This window comes from Falco rusticolus, chromosome 10 (genome assembly GCF_015220075.1).
Source record: "Falco rusticolus isolate bFalRus1 chromosome 10, bFalRus1.pri, whole genome shotgun sequence".
Taxonomy (NCBI): domain Eukaryota; kingdom Metazoa; phylum Chordata; class Aves; order Falconiformes; family Falconidae; genus Falco; species Falco rusticolus.
In genome coordinates, this window is record NC_051196.1 from 7,970,347 (window position 1) to 7,996,514 (window position 26,168).

The 26,168-nt window shown below is 47.0% G+C and overlaps 2 protein-coding genes and 2 non-coding genes across 10 annotated transcripts in view; all 4 read right to left on the reverse strand.

Moving 5' to 3' along the window:
* Positions 1–3,745: 3,745 nt before the first annotated feature.
* On the reverse strand, positions 3,746–7,074 carry RPL27A (ribosomal protein L27a). Its single transcript, XM_037402025.1, has 5 exons — positions 6,955–7,074; positions 6,600–6,663; positions 5,979–6,054; positions 4,991–5,165; positions 3,746–3,933 (listed from the first exon to the last, which is right to left on the reverse strand). The coding sequence occupies exons 1-5, from the start codon at positions 6,955–6,957 to the stop codon at positions 3,805–3,807; spliced, it is 447 nt and encodes a 148-aa protein (XP_037257922.1). The 5' UTR covers positions 6,958–7,074; the 3' UTR covers positions 3,746–3,804.
* LOC119155187 lies at positions 4,527–4,658 on the reverse strand. The gene has a single exon (XR_005106636.1). It is a non-coding gene; the product is annotated as a small nucleolar RNA SNORA3/SNORA45 family (small nucleolar RNA).
* LOC119155186 lies at positions 5,495–5,626 on the reverse strand. The gene has a single exon (XR_005106635.1). It is a non-coding gene; the product is annotated as a small nucleolar RNA SNORA3/SNORA45 family (small nucleolar RNA).
* A 2,105-nt stretch (positions 7,075–9,179) lies between the features above and the next one.
* The window catches only part of DENND2B (DENN domain containing 2B), a 176,669-nt gene continuing 159,680 nt past the window's right edge, over positions 9,180–26,168 (reverse strand). For 6 of the 7 annotated variants that reach the window (XM_037402018.1, XM_037402019.1, XM_037402023.1 and 3 more), the window contains 6 exons: positions 14,935–15,112; positions 13,790–13,831; positions 12,461–12,572; positions 11,209–11,448; positions 10,338–10,424; positions 9,180–9,941 (listed from right to left, as the gene is read on the reverse strand). In XM_037402018.1, the coding sequence (XP_037257915.1) occupies positions 9,907–9,941; positions 10,338–10,424; positions 11,209–11,448; positions 12,461–12,572; positions 13,790–13,831; positions 14,935–15,112 (694 nt within the window). In that variant the 3' untranslated portion in view covers positions 9,180–9,906. Of the gene's footprint in view, positions 9,942–10,337; positions 10,425–11,208; positions 11,449–12,460; positions 12,573–13,789; positions 13,832–14,934; positions 15,113–26,168 lie in introns of those variants that run through there. The other variant, XM_037402021.1, reaches the window with a different exon arrangement.

A 26,168-nucleotide genomic window follows, 5' to 3' on the forward strand; every position in this document is an offset into this window, starting at 1 on the left:
GAGATGTGCGGTGAGGGTAATGAGGCAGGATGCAGGCCAGAGATGAAGACAGGGGAGAGCTGGGGAGTCACACCTGGAATGGGAAGAAACGTACTGGGCTTTTGCTGCATCAGCTCAGCCGAGGGCAAAGGAAAGGCACTGAGCTGGGGGCCTGCCTCTGGAGCAAGGGATCAGTCCGGGCCTCAGGAACGCAACAGCCACCCCAAGGCAAGTTGAAGGGAAGTGTCCAGAGATCGCAGGGCTAGAACTTCTAGTAAGACATTAACACATTTCATACAAGAGAGGTTTGTAATGATACACGCTCACAACTTCATCATTTTTGTATTTTAGGGATAAACTCTCTATGCAAGTCTCTCAATTGCCTGTGTTCCCTTTTCTCAACCAGATTGTTCTTTTGTATCTTCTTCCCTCCATTAAACATGGATCTTGGTACAAAGCTCGTTACAGAACTTTAAAATGCCGAAATATCAGCTTTACCAGTTTTGTGTATAGTTGCCTCACTAGCAGTATTGCCAGTCACCAAGAATTTGGAAAACATTGAATAAAAATAACACCATCCCCCTCTACCAAAACATAACCTTTATCAGTCCTAATATGTAACCGAAAAGTATCTAACCCTAAAAACAAAAATCCGAACAAATAAAAAGGAATAAGTTTTACATTTAAGAAGTTGGTCTTCATCTAGCTTCGTCATTTCTCCTGTTTTTATCAGGTAAAGTCCTTTACTGGGCCACGGTGGGCAGCCGGCCTGGAGCCTTCCCAGCAGCCTCACGGGAGCTGCCCGTGAGGTGGCGCGGACAGCCCGCCCCTGAGGTCGTAAGTGCGGCCCGCCTGTGATCTCCCGGCCCCCCAGGGTCACCCCCGCCAGCACCGCACCCCAAACGGCGGGAGGGGCGGCGGCGCCTGCCCCGGCCCCTCACACCCCCGGGGGGCGGGGAGCCAAGCCCCGGCCGCCGCCGGCCCCGCCGCGGGCAGCTTGGCGCAGAGGGCAGAGGGGGGCGCTGAGGGGAGAGGAGGGCGCGCGCCAACGACCGCCACAACTTCCCGCCTCGGCAGCGGGCGCCCCCGCGCGCCCAACGGCCGCCCTCGCGCGCCCGGCGGCCGTGAGTGACAGGCGGCGGGGCGGGGCTAAGGCGGGGCGCGCCGCCCGCACGTCAGCGGAAGCGGGTGCCGGGGCGCGTTGCCATGGCGAGGGCAGCCCCGGCGCTGCGAGCGGCAACGCGCCGCTAGGCCCGCGCTGGCCCCGCTCCTCCGGGCGCAAGGGACAAGCGGCCGCCGGGGCAGCAGGCAGCCCAGCACGGCCCGGCGCAGGTGCCCTGCTGGAGGCCCAGCTGCCCCACAAACCCAAAGCTGCAGCCTCTGCGGGCCCAAGCCGTCCTCCAGCAGGGCAGGTCAGAGCTGGCGCCGCACACCTGCTGCTCGAAGGCCTTCTGCGTGCAAAAGCGGTGCTGCAAGAGCTGCAGGAACCACTTCAGACATCATATATTAAGACATTAAATACCCAGGAACGGAGAGTGGTGCCTACCTATGCTGGTCACTTGCCCATTGCCACGTGTGCGCAGGTACTTGTGGGTGAACACCGCCTCCGCGGTCTGGAACATTCCTTATGTCACAGCACCCCCAACTCACCCTTGAGGTCAAGCGATTTAACTTTGGCAGAGGATAAACAGCATCATGTCTCAGGAGCCAGTGGTCCCAGCAGTCGACGAGATAAAGTTCACATACACTTACCCCAGCATTTTACAAACTGCTCAAGTTACAGTTCTTCACAATGAGCAGCATCGCTGGCTCAGCACTATTTTATCAAAATAAAGCAGGTCATCTTTACTCTAAAATATTGCCAAACACTAGGTTAGAAGTTCGTTAACTAGGATGATATCACAGATCATACCACACATATACTAGAAGGTAACTTGCAACTATTAGCAATAATTCAAGACTTCTAGCAGTGAGCATAAAAAAAGGTTTTGGTCTGACACGTAAGAGCTAGCTCACTAGCTGCAAGTAATTTTTTTTATTTTTACCATTAGATTCTGCTTTGGCATGCAGGGTCAAACCTTGCATTGGCAACTGAAGTCCTATTTTGATATTACAACTAAGCAAGCACGGTCTTTTAAAGCCAAATACATCAGAAACCCATATAGTGCAGGTCTAGAGCTGTGCCACGGCTTTATATTAGCTGTAAGAAAGCCTAAAGCTAGCTGGCACCGTTTCTGTCCCACATGCAGTAACTTCAGAAACTATGTACCTTACTTGAGGAGGGTATGGACTGCAAAAGTTAGTGAACAGTTACTGTATTAGTTCAGGCAACTGCTTAATGAGCAACAGTTTAAGTACATTACTGCTCTTACTAACCCTTAATGCCATCTGTCAGTTCAGTAACACTGACAAGAAGCTTTAAAAGCTTGTAGCCTAATGCAACCTGTCTGGCTAGTCTGCCACAATTCCCAAAAGGATACCATGCTGCTGCTACAGTTCCTACGAACCAGTGGAATTCAGCATTAGTACATGCAGCAGCAGTTTTGTCCTGTGGTGGATGAAGTCAGCCTACATCTCAAACAAACATCATGTGTTCTAAGAGGTCCAGCTAAGAGGTTGCAGAAGCAACATGTTACATGATCAGTGAAGATAGAACTTCCACTACAGATGACCATGAGCCTCATGTTCTGATGCAAACACCTCAGTTGGTACTCGGGAGTACTACACCAGTAGTTCCTAGAGAACACGTGGATTAAAATGGTCTGCATTTTGCATGTTGACTGCAATCAGAAGCTAGACAGCTGTCATCCATTTAGCAGCAGCTGAAGCACTGGAGGGGCAAATAGAAGAGTTGTAATTTATAAAGGCTTTTCATTAACAATGCCAGGAAAAAAACCCAAATAATTTAACCACAGTGTATTTTGAATTTAGTTCACCTTCTTTCTATGCATAATGCTGATAGAGAAAAGAAACATTGATCACTTTTTTCTGTTGGGGGCACAGTTGCTGTTAGCTGCTCAGGCACACCACACAGCACTATTCTGCTCAAAAGCCAGGGCTATTTTTATGAAAGCTGCGTACTAGGCAACCTTCACAGTCTGCAGAAACCTGCTTTATGCACTTCTGATGACCTAAGCCCAGCAATAACAATGTAGAAGCCTTGAGTTGTTTCTTCCCACCTATTTCAGGCCCTCCCTAATGACCCACACTATTCCCAGGGATTTCCCCTTCATTCCTTCCGATACCACCTTGTACTTCCACCTTAGTGGAAAAGGGACTCGAATTGTTTCACTAACCCAAGAAGAAGCCTACTGATCACAAAGCTTATTGATAGCGATTTCCCATACCAAGTCTCTTTCACACAGCAATTTTTGCTGTACTACTGTCCACATTGTTCCACTGCATTTCTTTGTCCACACTCATGCTATTTCATTCCCAAAGGCCAAGGCAGCATCCCCACAGATTGCACCTAGCTGTCATTTCAGTGAACAAAAATCCTCATAATAGACCACAAAGCCACCTTTCCACAGACAGCTGTAAAGAGTATCATCAGCTGAAAGAGCTGCACAAATACAGGCAGAACCCGCCTGTTTTGCTCCCCCATAAAGACAGAGCAATGATGTATTTGTACATGCTAAATGCTGAATGCTGTAGCCAGGCAATGTCAAAAAATAGCGAGCAGCAGTCAAACCACTAATCAAAAATTGCCAGACTTAAGTGTGAACAGTGTCTGAACAAGTTAGGAAAAAAGAATCAGGAATCTCTGTAAATCAGCAAATCTTAAACATTGTCTTTATTCAAAAAATTTGAATAAAACAAACGCTTTTATGCCACAAGCACACAGGCACCTCCAACTTCTTTAATCTTCTCCTCTGCTCTTCTACTGAAGAACTTTGCTTTCACAATTACAGGCTGCTTGGGCAGCTTCCCCTTGCCCAGGACTTTGTAGTAGCCCTAGAAAGATTAAAAAATCCCATTAAGTGTTTGTAGTCAGATTGCAGGCTCCTACATTCAGACCTATCTTTTAGTAAGCACCAGTTAAAACCAAAACCATGATCACCATGACCTCATTCATCATCAGCCTCCAATATAAAATTGATACCAATGAAGGAAAGATCCCCTGCATGACCTAGTGGATTGCATTTGTTCAGACAAAATGGAAACCATAAACTGAACTTTTCCTATAATTTACAAGCTGGATTTTTTCCCCGCCATACTCCATATACAGAAAACACCATGAAATCTGGTAAAGAAGTCGCCAACCTTTCCCTACTTTTTTGAAGGGAAGAGCAGTTGGCTGCACTTCCACAGCTATCTACTACCCAATGACTTCTGGTCCTCGAACTTCTGAACAGAGCAAAGGATTCTTCTGCACATCCTAAATGTACAATTGAAGCTTTTGCTTCCCTACCACTGGAATCCTCTCACTTCCTTCCTGTCCTTTACATTAAAAGGACAGCCGTTGAAGTCATCACTTCAGCAGTGTAACCAGACAATACAGGTATCTTCATTTGGGGCGCAGAACATACCCACTCAGCCAGACTAGTTTGTGTCACTGATCTGGTGGCAGGCTGAGATATGAGACATCACAGCCAGCGAATAGTGATCAGATGTTTATGTCCGAGAACTATAGCACACCAAAACAATCAAACACGTTAAGATGTGACTCTAGTCTCGATATTAAACAAGTGACTGTATATAAATGAGACTAGTTCTGCTGTGTTTTTATACATGCCTTCAGTAACATTTTAAACAAGTAATCTTACACTATCTTCCAGAATACGCCCATGTCCACAGTAACACACAAGTATGAGAAGTTCTTGCAGGAAAAAAGTAACAGCTAACTACCTGTGTAACTACTTATATGCCAAGAAATTTGTCCCCAGAAGTTCACAAATATTCAAGTACTGTAGCTTATTTGCAGTTCACCATTTTCCTACCTGGATACACAAAGCTAAGTTACACATGAAATAACCAGGAACTGCACGTTTGAACATGAGCAGTAACTTACTGAGCGCACAACATCAATGACGGGGGCCAGTCCAGCCTCGTTTTTTGCGTAATTGAGCCTTGTCTGTTCACTGACAAGTGTCCATAGTTTATCCAAATTGACAGTAGGACAGAACTTTTGGTTTCTCTTCAAGTGATAGTGTCTCATGCCTACTTTTCCAAAGTAACCAGGGTGACTGTGAAAGAAACACATTCCTCATTAGATCACACTTCTAATTCACCTTGAACAAGCAGGACTACAGATTAACACTGAAACAAGCATCTTTCTTTGATCAAGTAATCAAAACATCACATTGTGCTTTCATACTAATACATGCAGTATTTTAGTGTAACAACCATTAGTGTCCAAACGAAGGGGAAATTATTTTCTCTTGAAGCATTTCCCTCCGTTGGAACTCACAACTCAATCCCTCTCACTGGTAAGTTTGGTCCAGCCCTCTACTTCCAGGGCAACCCCAACTCCATGAATCCAGGGAGGGCTGCACTGCCCGAGGCATTTCAGCGCTCCTGTCACTAACCTGGTGACTGACTGAGTCAAGAACGGTCACAGCCAGTGAATATAGATTAGTGGTTACTGTCCGAGTACTATAGCACACCAGGACAACAGGCAGTGTCCAGATGTGACTCTAGTCTCGGCAAAACAACAACATCCCCTCCCTTAACAGTATGCAGCTAAATAGGACGCCATTTGGATTGAACGTAACATTGTGCATGTGCATTGCTAAGCAGGGACTACGCTGTAACAGGCAAATTTGGTCAAATTTAACGAATTCTGCACTGAACTCTTAAAGATGCCTGGTTTAAGCGAAAAGGCCTTTGATTTTAGGGTGAACAGGGACGTGAGTTGACTGTAGCTATAATGCCACACTTAACATTAGTGGAAAAACACATAGAATGGCAGGGATATTTGTTTGTTCCCATATAAAAGTGAGTTATTTCTACTTCAAGAACATACACCTTGCTCGTACGTATTTTAAATGTTAGCTTACTATTTATCAAAGTTAATCCTGTGATGGTGCATGCCACCAGCATTACCACGCCCTCCAGGATGTTTCCTGTGTTTGCCTAGAAGAAAAAGTTAAGTTTGTTATGCTAAGAATATTACACATTAACACTTGAGCTCAGAGGTATGTTCAATGTCAGTTTAAGCTGATTATTCTAATTCCACCCCCTCTTCTGAATTCAGCTCCATTCAGCGAGATGAGCCAACTAAAAGCTAACCCCACAGGAGGAAAAACAATAACCACAGCATGCCACTGGGGGGTTTAGAGGAGTGGAAGGCACCAATGCCGGCACCAGTAGGGTGACAAGAAAAGGTGGGGATGTCCGAAGGGTCGAAAGGAGACAGCACCACCCCGTGAGCTAAAGATGTCGCACAACCAGCACCACCGCCCGAGCACTGCCCAAGCTACAGATCCAGAGAAGCCTCAAGAACGTGCAAGGGTTCGGACCAGCCCATCCCCGCGGCACCTGCTCGCCGCCACCCGCAGCGCCGCTCGCCATCGCCCAGAGCCTGCGCGGGACCCCGCGGCCCCTCAGCGCCGGGCCGGTGCCGCTGGGGCCGGGCCCGCACCCGCCGCGGGGCCGCCGCCCGCCGCCTCGCCACTCACCAACGCGGCCGTGGCCGTGACTAACATGTCCCCTCAGCTTCCGGGTCTTCCTCAGTCTGGAAGGCTGCGGGAAAGCGAGAGAGCGGCTGTGAGCGACGCGAGCAGCCGCAGGCAGGCCCACCCGCCGCCCTCCCCCGGTCCACGTCGCTCCCCGCCGGCGGCGCGGCCGGGCGCCATGGTGGCTCGGCCCCGCCGAAGGAAGGCCCGGACGGCCGCCGCGCAACACCCTCCCCGCCGCGCCCTGCGCGGGCCGCGGGCTCGGAGAAGCGTCCCCCCGCCCCCCCCGCTGGTCCCCGGCCGCGGGCCCGTGCCGGAGCGGGAGGCAGCGGCCGCGGGCCCGGGCAGCGGCACCCACCATCTCGGCGGCGTGCGCGACGGAACAGAAAGAGCGCGGCGCTCGCGAGAGCGAGGCAAGGCACCGCGGGGCCGGGCGAGGGGCACATCTCGCGAGGCTTCGCTCGGGCGCGCGGAGCGGGGCGGCCTCTCGCGAGAGCCGGGACCGGGGCGGCCGTGGGGAGGGGCCACGGCGCGCGGCGGGGCCGCCCTGGACGGCTGCGGCCGGTTTCCGAAGAGTGAGCGGCCCCGGGCCCTGCGGCGGGCGGCGGTGGCACACCGGGCCCCGGGGCCGCCCGACCCCCGCTGCCGGTGGCGTTCGGCGGTGGCGGCGATCGCTACCGACGCCACCCGCTGCCCCCTCCCTCCGTGCCCTGCGGCCACAGTAGGGTTTTGAGCGGGATTTATTTAAACTTCGGTGACAATGGAAAAATAAATACGTCGCGCAGCCTGCCACACTACGGGAGCGGCTCCCGGGGGGGCGTGAGCTTCTCAAACTTGTTTTTGACGTATTTTGTACCATAAGGCTTGAAGCAAATCTTCACCCATTTAAAACACGGGTCTCATACTGGATTTGCGTTTCCTACAGGATTTCCTCCTCGGTTAAAGAGCGCACTAACGGCATGGCACGCTCAGGAACACCGTTAGTTTTAACAACTAATACTGAAGGCAAACCACCAGCCCCCATTTTCTGTCCATCTGACCCTTTCAGGCCTCCCGGTGACACGGGGATGGGTTTACAGTGCCATCTGAAAATCAAGGTGGCGTCTGTAACAAGTAAGAGTAAACAGCATCTACAAGTGTTTTGAAACATAATCTCACCTTGCCTGCTACTCTCCTCCGATTTGCTTTACAAAAACTGGAGACACATTGATGGGTAGGTAATACAGTGTTTAAAAGCTTTCTACTTAGATTTTTGACATGCAGACAGAGGAGAACAGCTTTGGTGTGGGAGAGGGGTTTTACAGCAATACATTCTTGCACATCACCATTTCTGTGGCTTTTTCTTGCCTTTGTAGCAACTCTTCTCTGCAGCACTTCCTTCAGCCAGTGATCTTGGGTTTATCCGTTGTTTTCTTAAGAGAAATATGCATTCACCAGTATATTTACTAGCAGCTGCTGTTTATAAAATAACCAGAATCCACCTGATACAAGTGAAGTCTAGCAGCTGCTGTTTATAAAATAGCCAGAATTCACCTGATACAAGTGAAGTTACTCCTTCCACTCTGAGTAACATCTAGAAGTCATTCTGGAACTTGCACCATGTTAACATTTGTGATTATGTTTTCATTGAATCAAAAGCACTTTGTATTTTAAGACATTTCTTGTACACTTAAGAAGCTTTTGTATAAACGTGTGTGAGGGAAATAAGAAAAAAAAAGGAAACTACTTCACCTTTTTAGTGAAGAATCCCTCAATTTTATTATATGAGGCTGATAGCAAACCAGAACCACTGTCAGGTTAGGAACTGCGCAAGCCTCAAAGCCAATCTAACTAAAGAAATCTTGCTGCAAATGAAAAAAAAACCAGCATTTGGGATTTGGGGTTTTTTTGTTTTCTAAAGGTAAGAAGCTTTAGCTAATTTTCATTAGCCGTCAGACTTGCAAATGTATTCAAGTATTTTATATTTTCTTCTTCAGTCTAAGGGAAAACTTACAGCATCTCAATGGGAGTTACATTACCAGATCAAAAGGCAACATTCACAGCTGTGCAGGCAGCCATGGCAAGCTAACCATTCCTGTCCTGCTGAAGAGCCTTCACTGAAAGGGAAACACCACCTAAACAGACTGCAGTTAATGCAGAAGGAAAGCAGACTCATGAAATGTCAGCAGTCAGCTCATCAGAAATCTAGGCAAAGGCTGCTTGTATTCCACTCTGATCATCCAGCCAATGTAGCACAAACCCAACCTGAAAATACCACAGTTCTGAAGCAGCATCTATGATACAATGACAAAAAGTAATCTGCTGCTAACCTATGCCAAGAAAAAAAAGTATTTAAGAGATTCTTCTGTTAGGATAAGAGTAACAGAACAAGGATGTAAAATGCCTTGTCTCAGCCCTAGAGGAAAACATTGAAGAAAAAACAAGTTACATGTCGTGAAATAGCAAACCTAGTAAAAGACAGGTTCATAATAACTGTTTTCTAATTTAATTACAAATTCATTGAAAATCCCAGGGAAGTTACTGGTTTTGTATGTACTCAACATCAGAAACCGCTGAGGTTTGCAAGGAATAAAACCAAACAGGTATATTTACAAAGTTTATTAGAAACCATACATACATATATTAGGAAAGGATGTACTGTACCTACTCGTTGCAGCTTGCATGTCAAAGAACTGAGATCTCCTCAGGTTTAGCAGTCTTAGTGCAGAATGGATTACAAGTACTTTACTGACCAGAGTTCAAACCAAGTGGAAGTTTTGTATTGTGAACCAAGTACCTTATTATCAAGTTACTTTGTTACGTCTTTCTCTTAAAATTAATTAGAAGGAAAAAAACCCCAAAACCAAAAAACCCAACTCCGCCACATGAAAGCAGTCCCTGTGCGTACAACCTCTCCCACGTACCCGAGCTCATTCATCCCCGCAGTATTCAGGCATCAGTGTAGCTCTCACAAACATCCCTTGAAGTCAGTGGTTCTGCTGAGACAGTCAGCTGCACATAATCAGCTATTCATTTTTGCACCAAGCATAACTCAATTCATAGTAAAGAAAAAAAAAGCACCTGTTATTTTCAGGAATATACAAATATTTACCACAGTTTTTCTCGCTCATTACAAAATCAGTTACAAAAGCTTACAGCACATTATGTACAAATTCTACCCAAATACATAAAGGAGCACACCAACAGCATCGGTCATCACTTAAAGCTGCAGTCGGCTCACTCCGCTCTCCTCCATCAAACTGAAACGCTGCAGGTGTCTCAAGAGCAGTGTCTTAAATAGTCTTTGGGTTGGTACTTCGGCAGAAAGGAGCTAGTTCTTCTTGTGAAGGAACTTCATTTTGTTTCCTAAAGAAAGCACACCATCAGCCTCTAGCACATGCTGAAAAGCCAAGGGCAATCAAAAGTTACTTAGCAGACCGGATCTAATTTGTAACGTAATTGCTGTGGACCAGCAGGGAGAGCCAGGGCACAGAACCCTGAGCGCTCAGCCCCTGCTTCTGCTCTTCCTCGATTATGCTTTGGTTCCCTCCTCCCCAAGCAAAAATTAAAGTGTTGACAAAGATCACAATTAAATCTGAGTTTATCAGATTAAATGTGCTTTCATCGTTTCCTCCCTATTTCCTTGTCACATTGAAACTGCTCGGCCAGCTGATGTCACCTCAGGTAAGCCTTTTGTAACTTAAAAATTCAAAAAAAAGACACCGCAGTTGATTTCAGAAGTACTTCTCAAGATGTCCTTACCAAGGCCTCGCAGAAACTTGTTCACTCCGCTTTGTTCCGTGTCTGGAAGCTCTTCCAAGTACTGCTCAACCCGCTGCTCGAAGAGTCCTGCGGGAGAGGAGCCGAGGGAGCTGGGCCGAGCCCGGCCGAGCCGCTCCCGCACCCCCCGCTTCCCGCTCCCGCAGCCCCTGCGGCCTCCCGCCAGCCCGGGCCCGGCTCGGCGCCGCCCGCGTACGCGCGGGACAACGGGCGCGGGTGGCGGAGGCGCGAGGGGCCGGGCCGCGCTCCCCGCCGGCCCCCGGGCAGGGCGGCGCCACACCGCAGCCGAGCGGGGCCCCCAGCAGCCCGTCCCGAGGGCGCAGACCCGCTCGGCGGCTGCGGCGCGGGAATCGGGCCCGCCGCGCCCCCCGCGCCCCGCCCGCCGACACGGCCGCAGGCCCCGCCCCGCCGCCAGCTGCGCCCCCGCAGGCCCCGCCCCGCCCCCCCCCCTCCCGCCGGCAGCTGGGGCCGCGCCTCACCCCGCCCCGCCCGTACCCGCGCAGCTCTCGCGGCAGTGCGACGCGCGCCCCCGGCCCCCTCGCGGCGGGAGCGCGCCGGCCGGCCCCCGTGGCCCTGCCGGTCCCTGTTAGCCGGGCCTGGGGCTACCGAGGCTGCCACGTCCCGCCGGCGCGGGCAGGCAGCCCCCGGGGGACGCTCGCCCATCTCTGCACCGGCGCGGGAGGGCTGCCGGGCGCCCGAGCCGCGGACGGCGCCGGGATGCGGCCGTGTGCCCGGTTGTCAGCGCCCCCGCCGGGTGCTCTCGGGAGCTCCACGCCCCGGGGCCGGGCTGCGGGCAGGCGGAGGGGGGCCGCTGGCCGAGAACCTGCCCCGCGGGAGAACCAGCCGCCCTTACCTTTTGCCCGGCACTTTCTCAGCTCTCTGTCCTGGATGAAGCCAGCAAACATTTGGGATTCCATGAAGACTTCCAAGAAGCGGCGGATGCTCTTGGAGGCCACAGATTTACGGAAAGCCTCCCTTTGGAAGGCACGCTCGCCTTTTTCATTCTGGGTTAGGAACAGGGAATAATGGCCAACTGTCTCCACAAAGAATCGGATAAAAACCTCAGACACTAATCCATTCAGGGTGTTACATTCTGCAAAATAAGGCGGCAATAAGACACCAAAATCAGCTGCTACCAGAGCTGTCAGCATTGTCATCCCCAAGGGCCGGGCAGTGTCGTGCAGCAGTGTGGGGATGTACCGACACCACGCCGGTCACGGGAAGGAGCAGTACCGGCTCCCTGCAGACCTGGATGTGCACCAGGCAGGGTGACAGCTTCACAGTCCACACTGCCAGCCTACATAATTGGTGTTTCATAACCACGAGTCAATAAGAAATACAAATCCTTGGGATACGGCTCAGAAAATTACAAGTTTTGTGGGTGCTTTGTCAAAATTACACCTTTTTTTACAGATTTTAACTCTTGGGTTTTCCTCAGAAGCTTCTAAATGACTCAGAATTAAAATGGTTGCTCTGGGGATAATGACCCTTTACCAAAAACTGATCAAAAAGGGTATGTTGTAGAATTTGGGTTTTCATCATTGCTGGGATGTTAAAATAGTTTTACATGTGTAACACAGACACATAGAAATAAATTTCAGAAACTGAATAGGGGCCTGTTTCATACCTTTTAACCACAGGCATTTAAATTCACCCTGGGCTGTTTTTATAATTGCTGGAGAGAAATATGAACCTTCAGAGGCAACCCAGCCCTGCTTGCACTGAAATTATTTTCTGGAGGTACCTGCTTCTCTCCCCTGAAAATACCGAATGCCAAGAGCAACTCTGAACTCAGACACACCCCTAAGCGTGCATGGTTATCCAGACTGAATTAGGGCCAAGTTGACTGTAAAACCGCGTCTCAGTAAAGGTTTTGAGGCAATCATGGGCGTGCGTGTCATTTACAAAGAAACTGAAATAGATCCCTGACGATATATTACTGTGGGTTGATGCTATCCATCCCATTCCCTGTACGGTCAGAGACTATCTCTGATGTTGGAAAAGGTACCTGAGTGCTAAGTCCCACCTTTCTTTTTTCTGGATGGAAAGTCACAATACTACCTACATGGTTGTTTAAACAAGTCCCTGTTTCCAAATGAACTTACCGTCATCTGAATCACTATCTGAATCCTGATTTATCAGTTCATTCTTTCTCTCTAGAGCCTGCTCCAGAGCAGCTTGCAGTTTTCTAGGTAATAGTGTGTCTTCATCATCCATCTGACAGAGGAAGAAAAAAATATCTTTAGATCACATTAATCTATGCAGAAACTACAGCAAATACTTTCACAAGGTTTAAAATTCAGAATAAAAGCATTTTGTATCTGCTACTGTCATGCCTACAGGAACAAAATAATGAAAATCTATGTGCATCTATCATATATTTCTAAACAAAATATCTTGTCGCTTTTAATGAGATTAAAGTCAAGCATGATAATCCAAAGAGCAAGGTAAACATATAGAAACTTGGAATCAGCTCTTTACATGACAAAGAGTCCAAATAGTTGTTTTTATCTAAATATACATCATGCAAAGCCTAGCTACATGTTTACACAGCTGCTCTAGTTGGTTTTAAGCAGCTTCTTTGATTCTTGACAGTTGTTTTTACTTATATTCTAGCATATCTTGTTTTCTGGGTTTTCCCCCTGTTGCTTTCTTCATCTTATTTACTGATTGTTCAGCAAAAGCAAGTAGACACAAGAATCTTAGCTCTGCAACCACTATTCACCAGCCATATCTTCTAGCTCAGGGGTCCTCAAACTTTTTAAACAGGGGGCTGACATGCGAATGAAGTGGCAGGCAGTCATCTGCGGCTGCTTGGTTTCACCCCCAACCCCCGGCAGGGGGTGGGGGTGGGTGGGCGGGGGGGTTCTGTAAATACCAGGGGCCGGATTGAAGACCCTGGGGGGCCGTATCTGGCCGGCGGGCCATAGTTTGAGGACCCCTGCTCTAGGGAATCATACAGTAAAGTTTACTTATCTAACCTGCAGAATGATGATTATTTTTGAAGTTGTTTAGTGCCACATTACTATCAGGAGATGGTGATCCTTTATGTTCCTGTTTACAAGGCTCCTGCTTTCGCTACCACATGAAACTATTCTTCACCTTTTCTCTCTCAGTCAGAAATATTTCTGTGCAATTTTTGTCCTTTTCACCTCCAACAGTGTGAGTTTTCTTGCTAACATGATGTTATTATGTTTTCTTTGCACTTTAAATACAGTTACTGATTTCTTCTGACAGTCACAGCCTCGCTCCCTTTTGCATACCTGAGGAGCGGTACTTATTTGCAGGTGAAACAGAAAATGAGCACTTTTTTTTATTCCCAATCTCTTTCCCTTCCAATTCCTTCCAAATATCTCTAATCAAAGAAACCTAAATGTACTACAGGAGTAAACAGCTTGCTAGACTGCATGGCTACATTTCAAGCTGTACTTTACCTGTCTGATGAATCGATCAGACCCCAGGTTAACCATCAAAGCCTAAAGAAAAGAAAACACTACAGTGAAATATATCTGAAGAGACAGAAAACATTAATTTGTGTCAGCCTTTTCATAGAGAAAAATCACCTGAATGGTCCCAAGCCTCAACATGAATCAAATTCCTACAGTGAAACAACAGGTGGTGTGCTTTTTATAAAACAAGAAGATGAAGTTTTTCTTTAGAGCTTACAGTCTAATTTAACATAAATACAACAGATCTCATACTAGGTTAACATGTAAAAAAAAAAAGCTAAAAGGGTTAGGCAGGTCTTTTTTCTTAAACCTCAGCAAGGTATTGCTATTCATTTTTGTTAATGTGCAGATGGAAAGTATTTCAGAGGGGTTTAAAGAAAATGGTGTCATTTGCGGCAGCAGGGCTTCTGAAGGGCAAGGGTGTGAAATATTAATAATAATGAAACAGCAAACTGAGAGACAGAGCTGAGAAGATCTGGGAGACCAATGTTAGGAAGGTGGGAAAAAAACAGAGCAGAGATTTACATGGGCCAGAGGCACAGAGAACCTTTAAAGTGTGGACAAGAGAAGAAATTTTCACAGAAAAATGACCACAAGTTCATAGGAGTAAGAGAGAGGAGAGCGCCCCTGGGTATTTTGTGGCTTTTTACTGGAAGAGTTGATGAAGTGCAACTTGCATTTGATTTCCAGCATAGTCTTAGGAGTTAAAAAAAAAAAAAAAAAAAGCCTTAAAGGTTTTATTTTCTGTGCTGGCTATGGCTTTATGCACAACTCCCTTTAGCATTAATAGCTGCTGTAGCAGATGACACTTCATGTCTTCCTCTACTTGTTCCAGGTAGGACGAAATCAGAACAAATCAACATATTTACACTGCACTTACTTGTTGACCAGGTTAACATTCACTTCATTCTGTCAAGGTGCCCAGTATGGGAAGAGGGGTGGAATAAAGAGTAGACTAAACCTACTACTGCAGTTTTACCAAGAGGCAGTTGCCCATGAGAATTAGGCAGAGAAGAAACAGAGAGGCAGATTAAAAATTTATCATGTAAGGATTTATGTGCAAATGGCAGGCCCTCTCCAGGGTGAGGCCAGCTTTACGCTGGGCAGACAGCTCTGGTGTCAGCTCCTACCTCCTCCACGGGCAGCTCCTTCAGTTTGGGCAGAGAGCTGGAGAGCAGTCCCACCAGGAAGGGCGTAGGGCAGCACACAATGTCAATCATGGATGAAGGCAGAACAGGAATGAAGGTGTGCTGCCAGGAGAAGGGGTACAGCAGGGCCACCACGGCGTGCGAGCAGCTCGAGAGGGTGCTGGAGGGAGAAACGACCACATTAGCAGAGGTTCTTCTTCGTCCAGAACACCTACCACCTGCTGATAAACTTTGTGTGTTAAAATGCAAGTGCCCAGGGGGCTTCTGAATTCGGAGGTGCCCAGGTCCCCTCCCAGTCCCCACCATTTCTGTACTGTGCAGAGTGGTAGTTCCTCCCACACTCACTGTTAGGTGACTTGAAACTAAAGGTAAAAAACTAGAAACAATTTGTTTCTTTATAGCACTCAGAGACACTTCGATCTAGAAGGCAAAGTTTAACATTCCCAACAGCACTCAATAGCAGCCGCTTTGAATGATGTTTAAAATCCAAAAGCAGCTTCAGTTTTTAGCTGTTACGACCATGTTGGTAGTAAAAACACATAACATGATGTTCCTACATCCCGCGCTAACACACAAAGAAGGGAAAATAAAAAATAAAACAAAACTGAAGAAAAAAAAATCCTAAATAAAAGCTCTACTAATGTAAAAAACCCCAACAATCAATACTTACTCCCCAAAAAAATGTGTTAAAGCAACACATTTTTCAAATTTTGTGTGTTTCTGTGACAACAACAGATTTTTATTGTAATACACTTTAACAGGCTTATTGACCAATTCTAGCGATAAAGGTATTAACCCTACTCAGTGGAGTACTCTAAAATACACACTTGTACCCACTAAACATTAAGGCTTGATATAATTTGTGGAAAACATCTTGCACACACTGTCCTTCCACCTACTGAATCTGATTACCTTCTACTGCCACATGGTTTCCAAATGTTAAAAATAAAGGAATATCATTACCAAGCTAGTTTTATCATCAGGGGAATAAAGACAGGCTCTCCGTTTCAGAGCTTTGATTTTGGACTGCGTTACAACGTCTGCTTCTCACAGGCTGAGGATGACAGAAATTTGGATTTGTACCCAGCCTAGTATGACTGAGCTAATTTTCTCACAGCACAAACTTCTGCTGTGCTTAATGTAGCCACAAAGAACTATAAATAACTAATAACTTCAGAGCTGTCCCTGCTTGAGAATGCTGGGGAGAAATGCTGATTTCTTCTACTGCAAGGTTTGTTGGAGACTTTAGGTGGCATCAGACTTCCACCAGAACAACCCTTGTGAGCATTTTTAGTTGTGGATTATTCCAAGGCCAGGAGAAAGGTTTCTTCACCTGTTTGTTCCTGTCAGTGATTAACCTTTGAAGTCTGCTGAATGGGAAAAGTAAGAATTAGAGGAGAAAGAGAAAACGGCTGGGGAGAAGCCAATGCTTGTCTTTTACTGCAAATAATCTGTTGAGCTGGGTTTACCTGACATTTCCTTTAAGATTTGTCAATCACAGCGTATCTTTATAACATACACTGCCTGACACAGGTTTCTTGTAAAATGATGCATTTCTCCATTTATTTATTTTATTTTATTTTATTTTTAGTAGCAGGCAATGGTGCTGGCATTGCTTTGTATTTTGGTCTCGAGAGACCACAGCAAGCACAGTGCTGTGTTTGAGAAGAGCTCTGGAGCATGGTACAGCTCCCAGCACTTTCTCAAGCTCACTTCAATGAGTCTGCAGTGTTTTCAACTACTACAAATTCAGTCATCTTAGCCGAGTGACTAAAAAAAGAGCCATGTTAAGCTAAAAGCAGGAAAACATTCTTCTGATACTCGGTTAGTACTTTTTCCTTTCTATAGAATGCCCTTTTGTAACTTGTTATTTTACACGCAGTGCTGTGACGTAAATCAGCCCCTGCATCCTCTCGTGTGTGCTATTCCCACGCTAGGGAAGGCTTCGGGCTCAGGCCCAGGACACTGGTTCCTCTTCCAGAGCTTTCTCGAGAGCTGGCTGGGGCAAGGCAGCAGCTGAATGCAGCAAGTAGTCATGGTGGGGGTGTCCTGCAGCAGCACACTGCTCTGCCCTGCCAGTGTGCCACCGGTCATGCCCCTGCCCCTGCCAGCAGCTCAGCCTGTGCATTTTAAGGCTCTGCACACTTTTTCAAAATTCAGTCTCAGAAAATCTTTCTCTGTGAAGCATCTCAGGCTGACCCCCATGAAACGCTCGCTCTGAACGTTCAGCCCCAGAACTGCCTGCTGCCCTCCCGCCCAGCGCTGCTTGTCCCACGTGCTGTAAACTCCTGCTCGGGCAAAGTGCCTGCGTCTCCTCCGTAGCTGGAAAGATTCCTATTTAGAAGGGATACACATCTTTCACTTCAGTGTGAGGTTTCTACATGCCATCAAGTAAAAATTCAGAGGGGATGGATGTAAGGGAGACCCCAGTTTACATCTCTTAAAAGGAACTGAACCATATTTTAAAGAGTATATTCATGAGAAGTGTGTTTGGTAAATTAAAAAAGAAAGCCCTACCCTGGGAAACCAAGTCCACTCCAGTTTTTCCTTTCAAGATGTGCAACCCACACATTGTCCCACTGTTCTTGTTTATGAGAAATAAGAAGTCAGATGATTTATTTTCTTTAAGGTGTGTGAAGCACATGAAGTAAAGCAACAGAATAATCAAAGAAATCAGATTTTCAAAATATTTTCACTTTTAATAGTCTAGGGCAGTTCTGGTAATCCAGAGAGCTGGTTTTGAGAGTGGGCTTTTTCATTTGGTCTGTGCAGTTTTACAAGAGCACTGCATAATGTTCTAGCTGTCGTTCTACTGGAAAACATTTCTTATATTACCCATATGCAGGTAATTTCCTACATGGGCGCAAGAAACCAAACCATTGCATGAATCACACACTAACGAGGAGCATAACCCATCACACACTTCAGAGAGGAACCGCTGCCAGAGTCATGTACAAGTGGGAGACATGCTGTGACAATCCCGGGGCTCCAGCCACCCCCCTACAGCATAGGGTGAGCTGTGCCCGGGGTGCCAGCATTCCCTCCTTCCCCAAAAAAACTGGCAGCAGTAAGGCCAAGCTCTCAGCCCAGCACAGAGATGCGGACTCTTCTGCTGGCCTGTGATACTCTGCCCGTGCGAAGCACCTGCTGACACCCAGCAGGCATCCCTGCTGCCAGCTACCCGCTGTCCTGCACGCACGTGTAACCGTACACGCGGGATAAGGCTACACTGACTGTGAAAGGTGACTGTGTTTGCCAGTTTTGTGGGAAAAGGGAATTTTCTTACACACAGGTATGTAAGGCTATTATCCAGCCGTACTGGATACATACACAGCCTGTGCCACGAAACTCATCCCATTAGACTGTACTCATCCTGATAATTTGCACTCCACTACAGCAGAATTAGTGAACAATTTCTAGAAAAATACACACTTTCAATTGATTTCAAAACATAGGCAATCCATCACTTCTCCTTCTAGTTGGTTTGGGCTTCTTTTTTTCCTACGGTTATCATCTTGCTAAAAATTATTTGGAATTTGCCCAAGTTTTGGTTTTTCCTATGCCTTTTATTCACTAGATTAAAAAAAAAAAAATCAATGTTTGATCTTCTTGCCATGCAAGTTTTAATATGAGATTATAAAGTCTTATTGAGACTTGCTTAATTACAAATTTCTCTCGATAAAGAGGTCTTTTATCATGTTACAGACAAAAGATGATAACGCTTCTCTCCTACTCAAAGTTGATTTATTTTCCTCTGGGCTATTTGGTTTTCTAGATCATTTCCTCATGATAGCACACAGAAACTTTTCCTTGTCGTGTACTTGGCTGGGGAGACGCAAGGCTCAGACTAAGAGCTGAGGCACAGAAATTTCAGACGTTACCATGACTCAGCTGAATTGTTGAGACTGCTTCTGATCATGGTTTAGGCCCACGTCAGAAGCAAATTCATGTGACTTAACAAGAACATTTACTGTCCTTTAGACAGGAGGATGTCCGCTATCAATTTCTGGGTTGGTCAACCAACAAAAAACCCCAAGTCTAGGCTATATTAATATCTAATCACAGCACAATTACCATGTTCTGAGAAACGCACGTTGTCTGCTGTTGAACAGTGACCAGACCCTGCCCTGGCTGTGGGGAGCATGCTGATGCGGGTGCTGGAGCTGGATGTGTCACCAACTCTCACAAAATGCTGAAGTCTTATTCAGCTACACATACTACTCACATTAGAAATATTCCACAGAAACACTTGATAACTCTCTTTTCTCTGTAACAATAGCTGAAAGTCATATTCCTTCTCACTTCCTCCTCTACCACCTTCCATTTCTCACAGACCCAAGGCAGCCTTGCACACTGAGCATCTCCTAAGTCCAGGACTAAGCCTCTAGCACAGACAACCACTTGCTGCAGGGCTCCCTGATCCCACCTTGCTCCTCTCATGCATCTCCACGGTCATTTTGGCATTTACATGGAAGGAAGGGAAGGTGAGAATATCCCTTCCCCTTCCTCCTCCTCCTCTCCCAAGGGACAGACAAACTTACTCAGCCAGGAGAGGAGGGAGGACCACCCCTTCATGTGCAGGGCTATGCCACACAGCAGCTCCATCACCCCAGGGCTGATGTCAGCTCTGTGCTATGCCAGTGCTCTGGACCATACACAGGACTGGGACTGACTAATCTTCTAGAATCTACTTCCTCAGATGGAAAAGCATTGCCAAAAATATAAATTCACAAAGAAGTGTTTCCACGGCCCACATTTACTTTTCCACAACCTTTTCACGTTTCTCATTTCTCCCTGCTAATTACGTTACTCTGCCCACATCTGCTGAACTCTTCCCTCTGCTGTGTTAATGCATATATGCTGCTCTGCAACCGAGTTACCTCCCTGACCCACACCCTCTAGTCTGCTGGGGAGAGTTCCCTCCCACCTGAGGTTGGACTTCAGAGGCTCCATCCTTCCCAGGTGTAACACCTCGACTCAGGTGGGTATTACACACCCATGTGCCTTGCCACAGGCCACGGCCGTGCTTTTCTGGGAGAGCTCCTACCCATGTGCCGTCGATGAACTGTGTAGCAAAACCAGATGCCTGACACTTCCCTCCTGCACCCTTCAATGTCTCCCCAGATCCTGGATTAGCTCCAGCCTCTGACAGAGAGACAGGCGTGACAACTCTGCAAGATAAAATGGTCTGAGATTTGCAGAGGACTCTGTCAAAGACTCTGGGAAAAGGCTACAGGGCTAAGGATTCGTCCTGCCTCCCCTCCAGCACACACGGACCTCAAAGACAGAGGGGAAGGACAAAGCAGAAACCTTGAAAAGCATCAAGTAAAGAGAAATGGAAGTCAAAATTGTAGCAGACTGCTATAGTTTGGGTGGGAGTGGAGAGCATACAGTGTTACTGTTACTGTGCAGGCTGTAATTCAGAGCAAAACTGTGCTGTGCCGGACAGAAAACACACCTAAGCTGTGAAAAAATAAAGGTTTCTCTGGGTGTGTAAGAATAAATAACAGCAGCACTATTATTCAGGTGGTTAAGACTAAGTAATAGCATCAGGGACAAGATATAAATAAAAACACATCGGTATCAAAAGTGACAGTCTCCATACTCCAGCTGTCTCACTGTAATCAGCTCCTGCAGCATTCCTGCAGGCAATCAGCTTTTAAAGCTAGCCCCGGAGGATCCCTGCCCTGTCAGAAGAGCTGGCTGACAGCAGGGAGATGTTACCGCTTTCCCCTTGGTCCACAGTGTGGGCGCTCAGCCCCAGTACCCCCTTGACCCCCAGACACTATTCTTCTGAAGCTGTGTGCTCCCAGAGCCCCCCAGATCAATGGCTTTTGCTTCACTCCCCAGGCTGCTATGCTGTGAGGGCATGGGTTTCGTTAACCTAGATACCAGCAGCTACTCACCAAACAGGGCATGGAGGAATAAAATGAGAATTCAAGGAAGTCTTTGATACAGTGGCGCAGGACATCTCCAGTTTTCTATCCAGCATGAACGTGTCAGACATGACAGTGTTTCTTCCTATACACAATTATTGCTGATTGTTCCTTTCTTACAACTCTACAGTGTTTACAAGGGAAAAAAAATCTCCAGTTCCTCTCTTTTGACTCAAACCAAAGAAATGACATTTTTGCAGCTTCTCAGCAAGCAGACCTACCCTGTGAACATTTCAAAATAAAATCACGTGAGTCGTTGCTAGAGGAAAAGAGAGCATTGCGATGGAGCCATCTGAGTGCACAGCTGCAGCCCCAAGTTCAGAATGTGCAAGCACACGCACTCAGAACAACAGGCACACTCAGAGACGCAGCATCGGGTGCGGGGAGGGCTGGGGAGGGGGCTGTGGCCTCTGGAAGCATATGGGATAACCTTCTCACCAGGAGCAACGTGAAGCAGTAAACACCTTTGTGCTGGTAAACTAATACTGAAGCGACGCTGAAATGGAGATTTTTGAGAAGGGGAGCTGTCACGGGTAACAGCACTGCTGATTGGGGATTAAAGGGTACCTCTGCGTGTCCATGTACAAGCCCTGCAATTACTGACGGGTCTGGGAGACCCGCCTGTCTGTAGGATTGCTTGCATTTGTAAGGCACCATTTTCACATGATCAGGATTCAGAATTTAACTTGTTTTCACTTAAGTTTTTAAGCTTGTGTGTCTGCCTCCAGAGAACTCTTTTGTTTTTCAATTTCAGGCAAAATTATATAGAATCATAAAGGAATTCAGGTGGGAAGAGACCTCAGGAGGTCAGCTGATCCAATCCCCTTGCTAGGCATCAGATCAGTTTGCTTGCAAAGCCAGATAAAAAATTATATTGTTTTGTTATATAAAACATCTTTGCTGCCCTTTTTTGTGAAATGGTGGCAAGTTTTCATGGCAAGGACTTGAAGGCTGGCAGGAGGGAGTGCCCTGTATGCCAAGGACTTCTAACAGTGATGCCTAAATTCACTCTGATGTGGTTACATTAGAAGCCAACTTAAAATAATAATTTTGTGCATATTAATAAGAGACTTATTTAGCTGCTGATTTCTTCAGAAGTTGTTGTTCACACTGAGCAGCACGTTCCTTTCCATTGTAGCCCTGGGCTACACAGAGAAATGGGAGGCTTATCTGGGAGAGGAAGATCATCTTCATCCTGCAGGGAACCAACCCTAGGGAAAGGAAGAGAAGGAAAGGAAGGAAAGGAAGGAAAGGAAGGAAAGGAAGGAAAGGGAGGAAAGGAAGGAAAGGAAGGAAAGGAAGGAAAGGGAGGAAAGGGAGGAAAGGGAGGAAAGGGAGGAAAGGGAGGAAAGGGAGGAAAGGGAGGAAAGGGAGGAAAGGGAGGAAAGGGAGGAAAGGGAGGAAGGAGGAAAGGGAGGAAAGGGAGGAAAGGGAGAAGGGAGGAAAGGGAGGAAAGGGAGAAAGGGAGAAAGGGAGGAAAGGGAGGAAAGGGAGGAAAGGGAGGAAAGGGAGGAAAGGGAGGAAAGGGAGGAAAGGGAGGAAAGGGAGGAAAGGGAGGAAAGGGAGGAAAGGGAGGAAAAAGGGAGGAAAGGGAGGAAAGGGAGGAAAAGGGAGGAAAGGGAGGAAAGGGAGGAAAGGGAGGAAAGGGAAAGGGAGGAAAGGGAGGAAAGGGAGGAAAGGGAGGAAAGGGAGGAATGGAGGAAAGGGAGGAAAGGGAGGAAAGGGAGGAAAGGGAGGAAAGGGAGGAAAGGGAGGAAAGGGAGGAAAGGGAGGAAAGGGAGGAAAGGGAGGAAAGGGAGGAAAGGGAGGAAAGGGAGGAAAGGGAGGAAAGGGAGGAAAGGGAGGAAAGGGAGGAAAGGGAGGAAAGGGAGGAAAGGGAGGAAAGGGAGGAAAGGGAGGAAAGGGAGGAAAGGGAGGAAAGGGAGGAAAGGGAGGAAAGGGAGGAGACCGAATTAAATGCAAATGGATAAAAATAAAACCTGTGAGGCAGAACTGGGAGGGAAGGAAGATGAGCCTGGGAAACGTGAACTGAGGGCAAAGAGGCTGGGATGCAAAACTAAGGGACAAGACAGTGTCTGGCTGAGCCAAACGATGCAAGAACCAGGGAAAACAATTTAATATGAATGTGGATAAAGCTGCCATGCATGTGCAGCCAGATTATTAGGTCCCTGTGACACTTTTCCCCTGTCCCTGTTGCTATAGGCAGATGGAAGGGCTGTGAGGCTGTCTGATAGCCATTACCCACCCCCAGTTGGTACCAGAGATGCTGAGAGGGGCTGCTGCTGCAGGAGGGAAGGTCAGACACTGGCACAGCTGAAGATGTGGCTCAAAGCCTGCTCGTGGCACAGGTGCAGGCCAAACATAGCCAGTGCTCATACGATTCAGGCACCTCGGTACTGCTTCCCCTGTGCCCCACTACGCACAGCCTGCTGATAAGCAGACAGACACAAAAATGCAGTTTCTACCAGCAATAATTTTCAAACTGAAAAGACAGTTTTCCTCCACAACCATTATATTTACCTGTATGCGAGAGACAGAAGATTATGATCAAAACAAACACCAGAATTGGTGCTCAGCTTATTGCTGTTTGACCCAAATGAATTCTAATACAGTAATTTATCTGGACACTGATAGAAAAATTATTTCTAATGATTACAAAGCAGCAGGAATTATAGTCAGTTCATGCCTGGGTTCACCAATTAAAACAAAGCATGAGGGGCCAGGCAAACTACTGTTTTAGGCTTTGATTCAGCAAAGTATTCAGCACAAGTTTCAGTCTTAACTTACTTTCATTGTGCTGAAATACTTCGCTGAAATGAAGCCTCAAAGACCTTTTCTTTGTCTGCTTCCATTATAATCAGATCAGTCCCCACGCACACACACAAGACCACAATACGTGGCAGCCCCTTTGGAACCATGAGACTGCTGCGGAAGAGCACTCTCTGAATGGCTGTGAAGTCAGCCTTTCTCATCAGCAAGTCATGTTTCAGCTTCTGAAATCTGAACAATTTTTTGCTTTTCTAGAAACCCTTCAGGGGTAAAGCAAACTACAGAGAATCCTTCAAGCCTTTATTAGGCGCTTTGGAAGTACAGACTGTAATTCTTTAAGCTATTAAATAAATTTCATTTACTGCTGATGTATTATTAATGTATTTGTTAACTTTTAATAATGTAATTTAATTTTAAATTAAATAATCCTTGAGCGAGAATTCCCTGTGGCAGAATCCTTCTGTAAAGGGCCCACCTCTCTGTAGGGGTCCCCAGGGAGGAGTGCTCCCCTACCACTACCAAGGCTCCTCTCCTCACCTGACCTTCAGGCAAATCTGTGAAAATCTGGGTAGCTGCAAGAAGTTTTGGAAGGAGCGGTTGCATACGTGACTCAAAAGAGGGTTCTGAACTCTCTGAATTTCCTGTTAATAAATCTGACCTTTCTCTAGAATCATCAGTGAGATGTTCAAACTCAAAGTCATGGGTGCCTATTACATTAAAAATTGAGCAAGTTTAGGCTGTAAAAGCCAGAGTAATATTTTGTATTGTGATTTCTTTTTTAAAGCAAACACTTAAGTAAGAGGTAAACTAAGAGTCACAACATGAGGTCTTTAGTTGCTGCCCCGAAGTATGCAGCTAATACTGTATCTCTAATCAATACCCAAGAGCCTTCTTTTCAGGAAACATGGACAAAACTGTACGTGTATATTTTAGGTTACTTTTTCTCTTGATGTTAGGGGAGACCTGTCAATAGAAAGCTCTGCTCCTAGTGTCTAAATAAAACAGGGAATTCTTTAGTGTAAATGTGATCGTGGTGGAGGGGAACACATATAATTCATGTGAGGTTCACGGTGAGCCAAGTCCATTCGAGCCAACTCAAATGCAGCAGCCAGTTCTGAACATTTCATAACAATCATTACACACACTACAGCAAACACTGCTACAGTGGATCTCTGCAACTGGGTAAAGAGCTCTCTAAAGCACAAATGAGAGATCTCCCCCTGTCTGTTATGGACTGTAGCATGTATTACCCAGCTGCAGCAGTGAGCTAACAACTCTTAGTCCAGAAGCAGGTGAAAATCCCTCACTCTGCACAGGAGCTTGACAAAGGAAAAATACTATACAAGAGATGAACGTTTCCCAGGGTGGGTGACTGGTGTCACAAACCAGGAGTGCTGCTTTTGCGTCATGCCCGTCAGCCTCCAGGGTACATCCACTGCTTCCTCACCTCCTGAGCAAGGCACAGGCAAGCACATGGCAAGCAGCAGCCTGATCCAAAAGTGAGAACCGAACTGTGCTTTTGCCAGAGGTGAAAGGCAAAGTCAAGTCACACTGGCTCCCCTAATTCGAATGCTGACACATTTGCTGCAAATGACCTTTACTACGCTATCTCACGGAGTGCAAACAAGGCCTCAGCGATAACACTGGCAGAGAGAAGGGGGCACAGACTAAGGAGGAAATGCATACTTTCCACATCACATCAGCCCAATTATCGTCTGTCCTTTGCAGAATCTTCTTAACTAGCTTACAACTCAAAGAGTGTAGCTCCTTAACCCTCACACCCCTCAAATGGTGGTTTCTCCCCCATGAAAATAAGCCAAGCCCAAACCTTGTTTTGCAAGAAATGACTCACACCTCAGATCTTTTTCTGGTGCTTTCTACCATGCAGCCTGAGAAAAGCCAAGCTTGTAAAAGTCTCATAAAGTAATCACAATATGACCTCACCTGTCTGACGGAAGCAGTGCTGCAGTTCCGTACCAGTGGGGCACCAGTGACACCATTAATTCTGGGACACACTCCAGTGATGACTGATGCTGAGTTACAGAGAACCCAGGCACCGATTCTTCTGTGGAACTGATGATTCCAGGTGGATTTTTAAGACGAACACAATGGCTACAACCCCGTTTCTGGAATTGTTTTCTCTGAGTTTAATTCATGGAGCCATGGTTTGCCGTGTCAACTACGGTTCATGCAGCAGACTTGCCCAACAGTTTGCATCATCCTCTGTGTTGCTTTTCTAGTCCCTCCTTACCATATTTCACAGAAAACTGAGTAGGCAGCATCTTCATCCATAAACTCTTCTCTGACCACATCCCCTTTAGCTTAAGCTTGCAACATCCTCTGTCTTGTGCTATCTTATCCCACCAGTGAGGCTGCATCAGCACCCTTGCTGTAATTACCTGAACACACCCCCACAGCACTTAATGAGTACACCAGGCAATGTGGAGCAGAAGGGGTGACAGCCTGCCACAGTGTGTCCTTGTCCTTTCATCGCTCCCCCGTGAAAGTTTG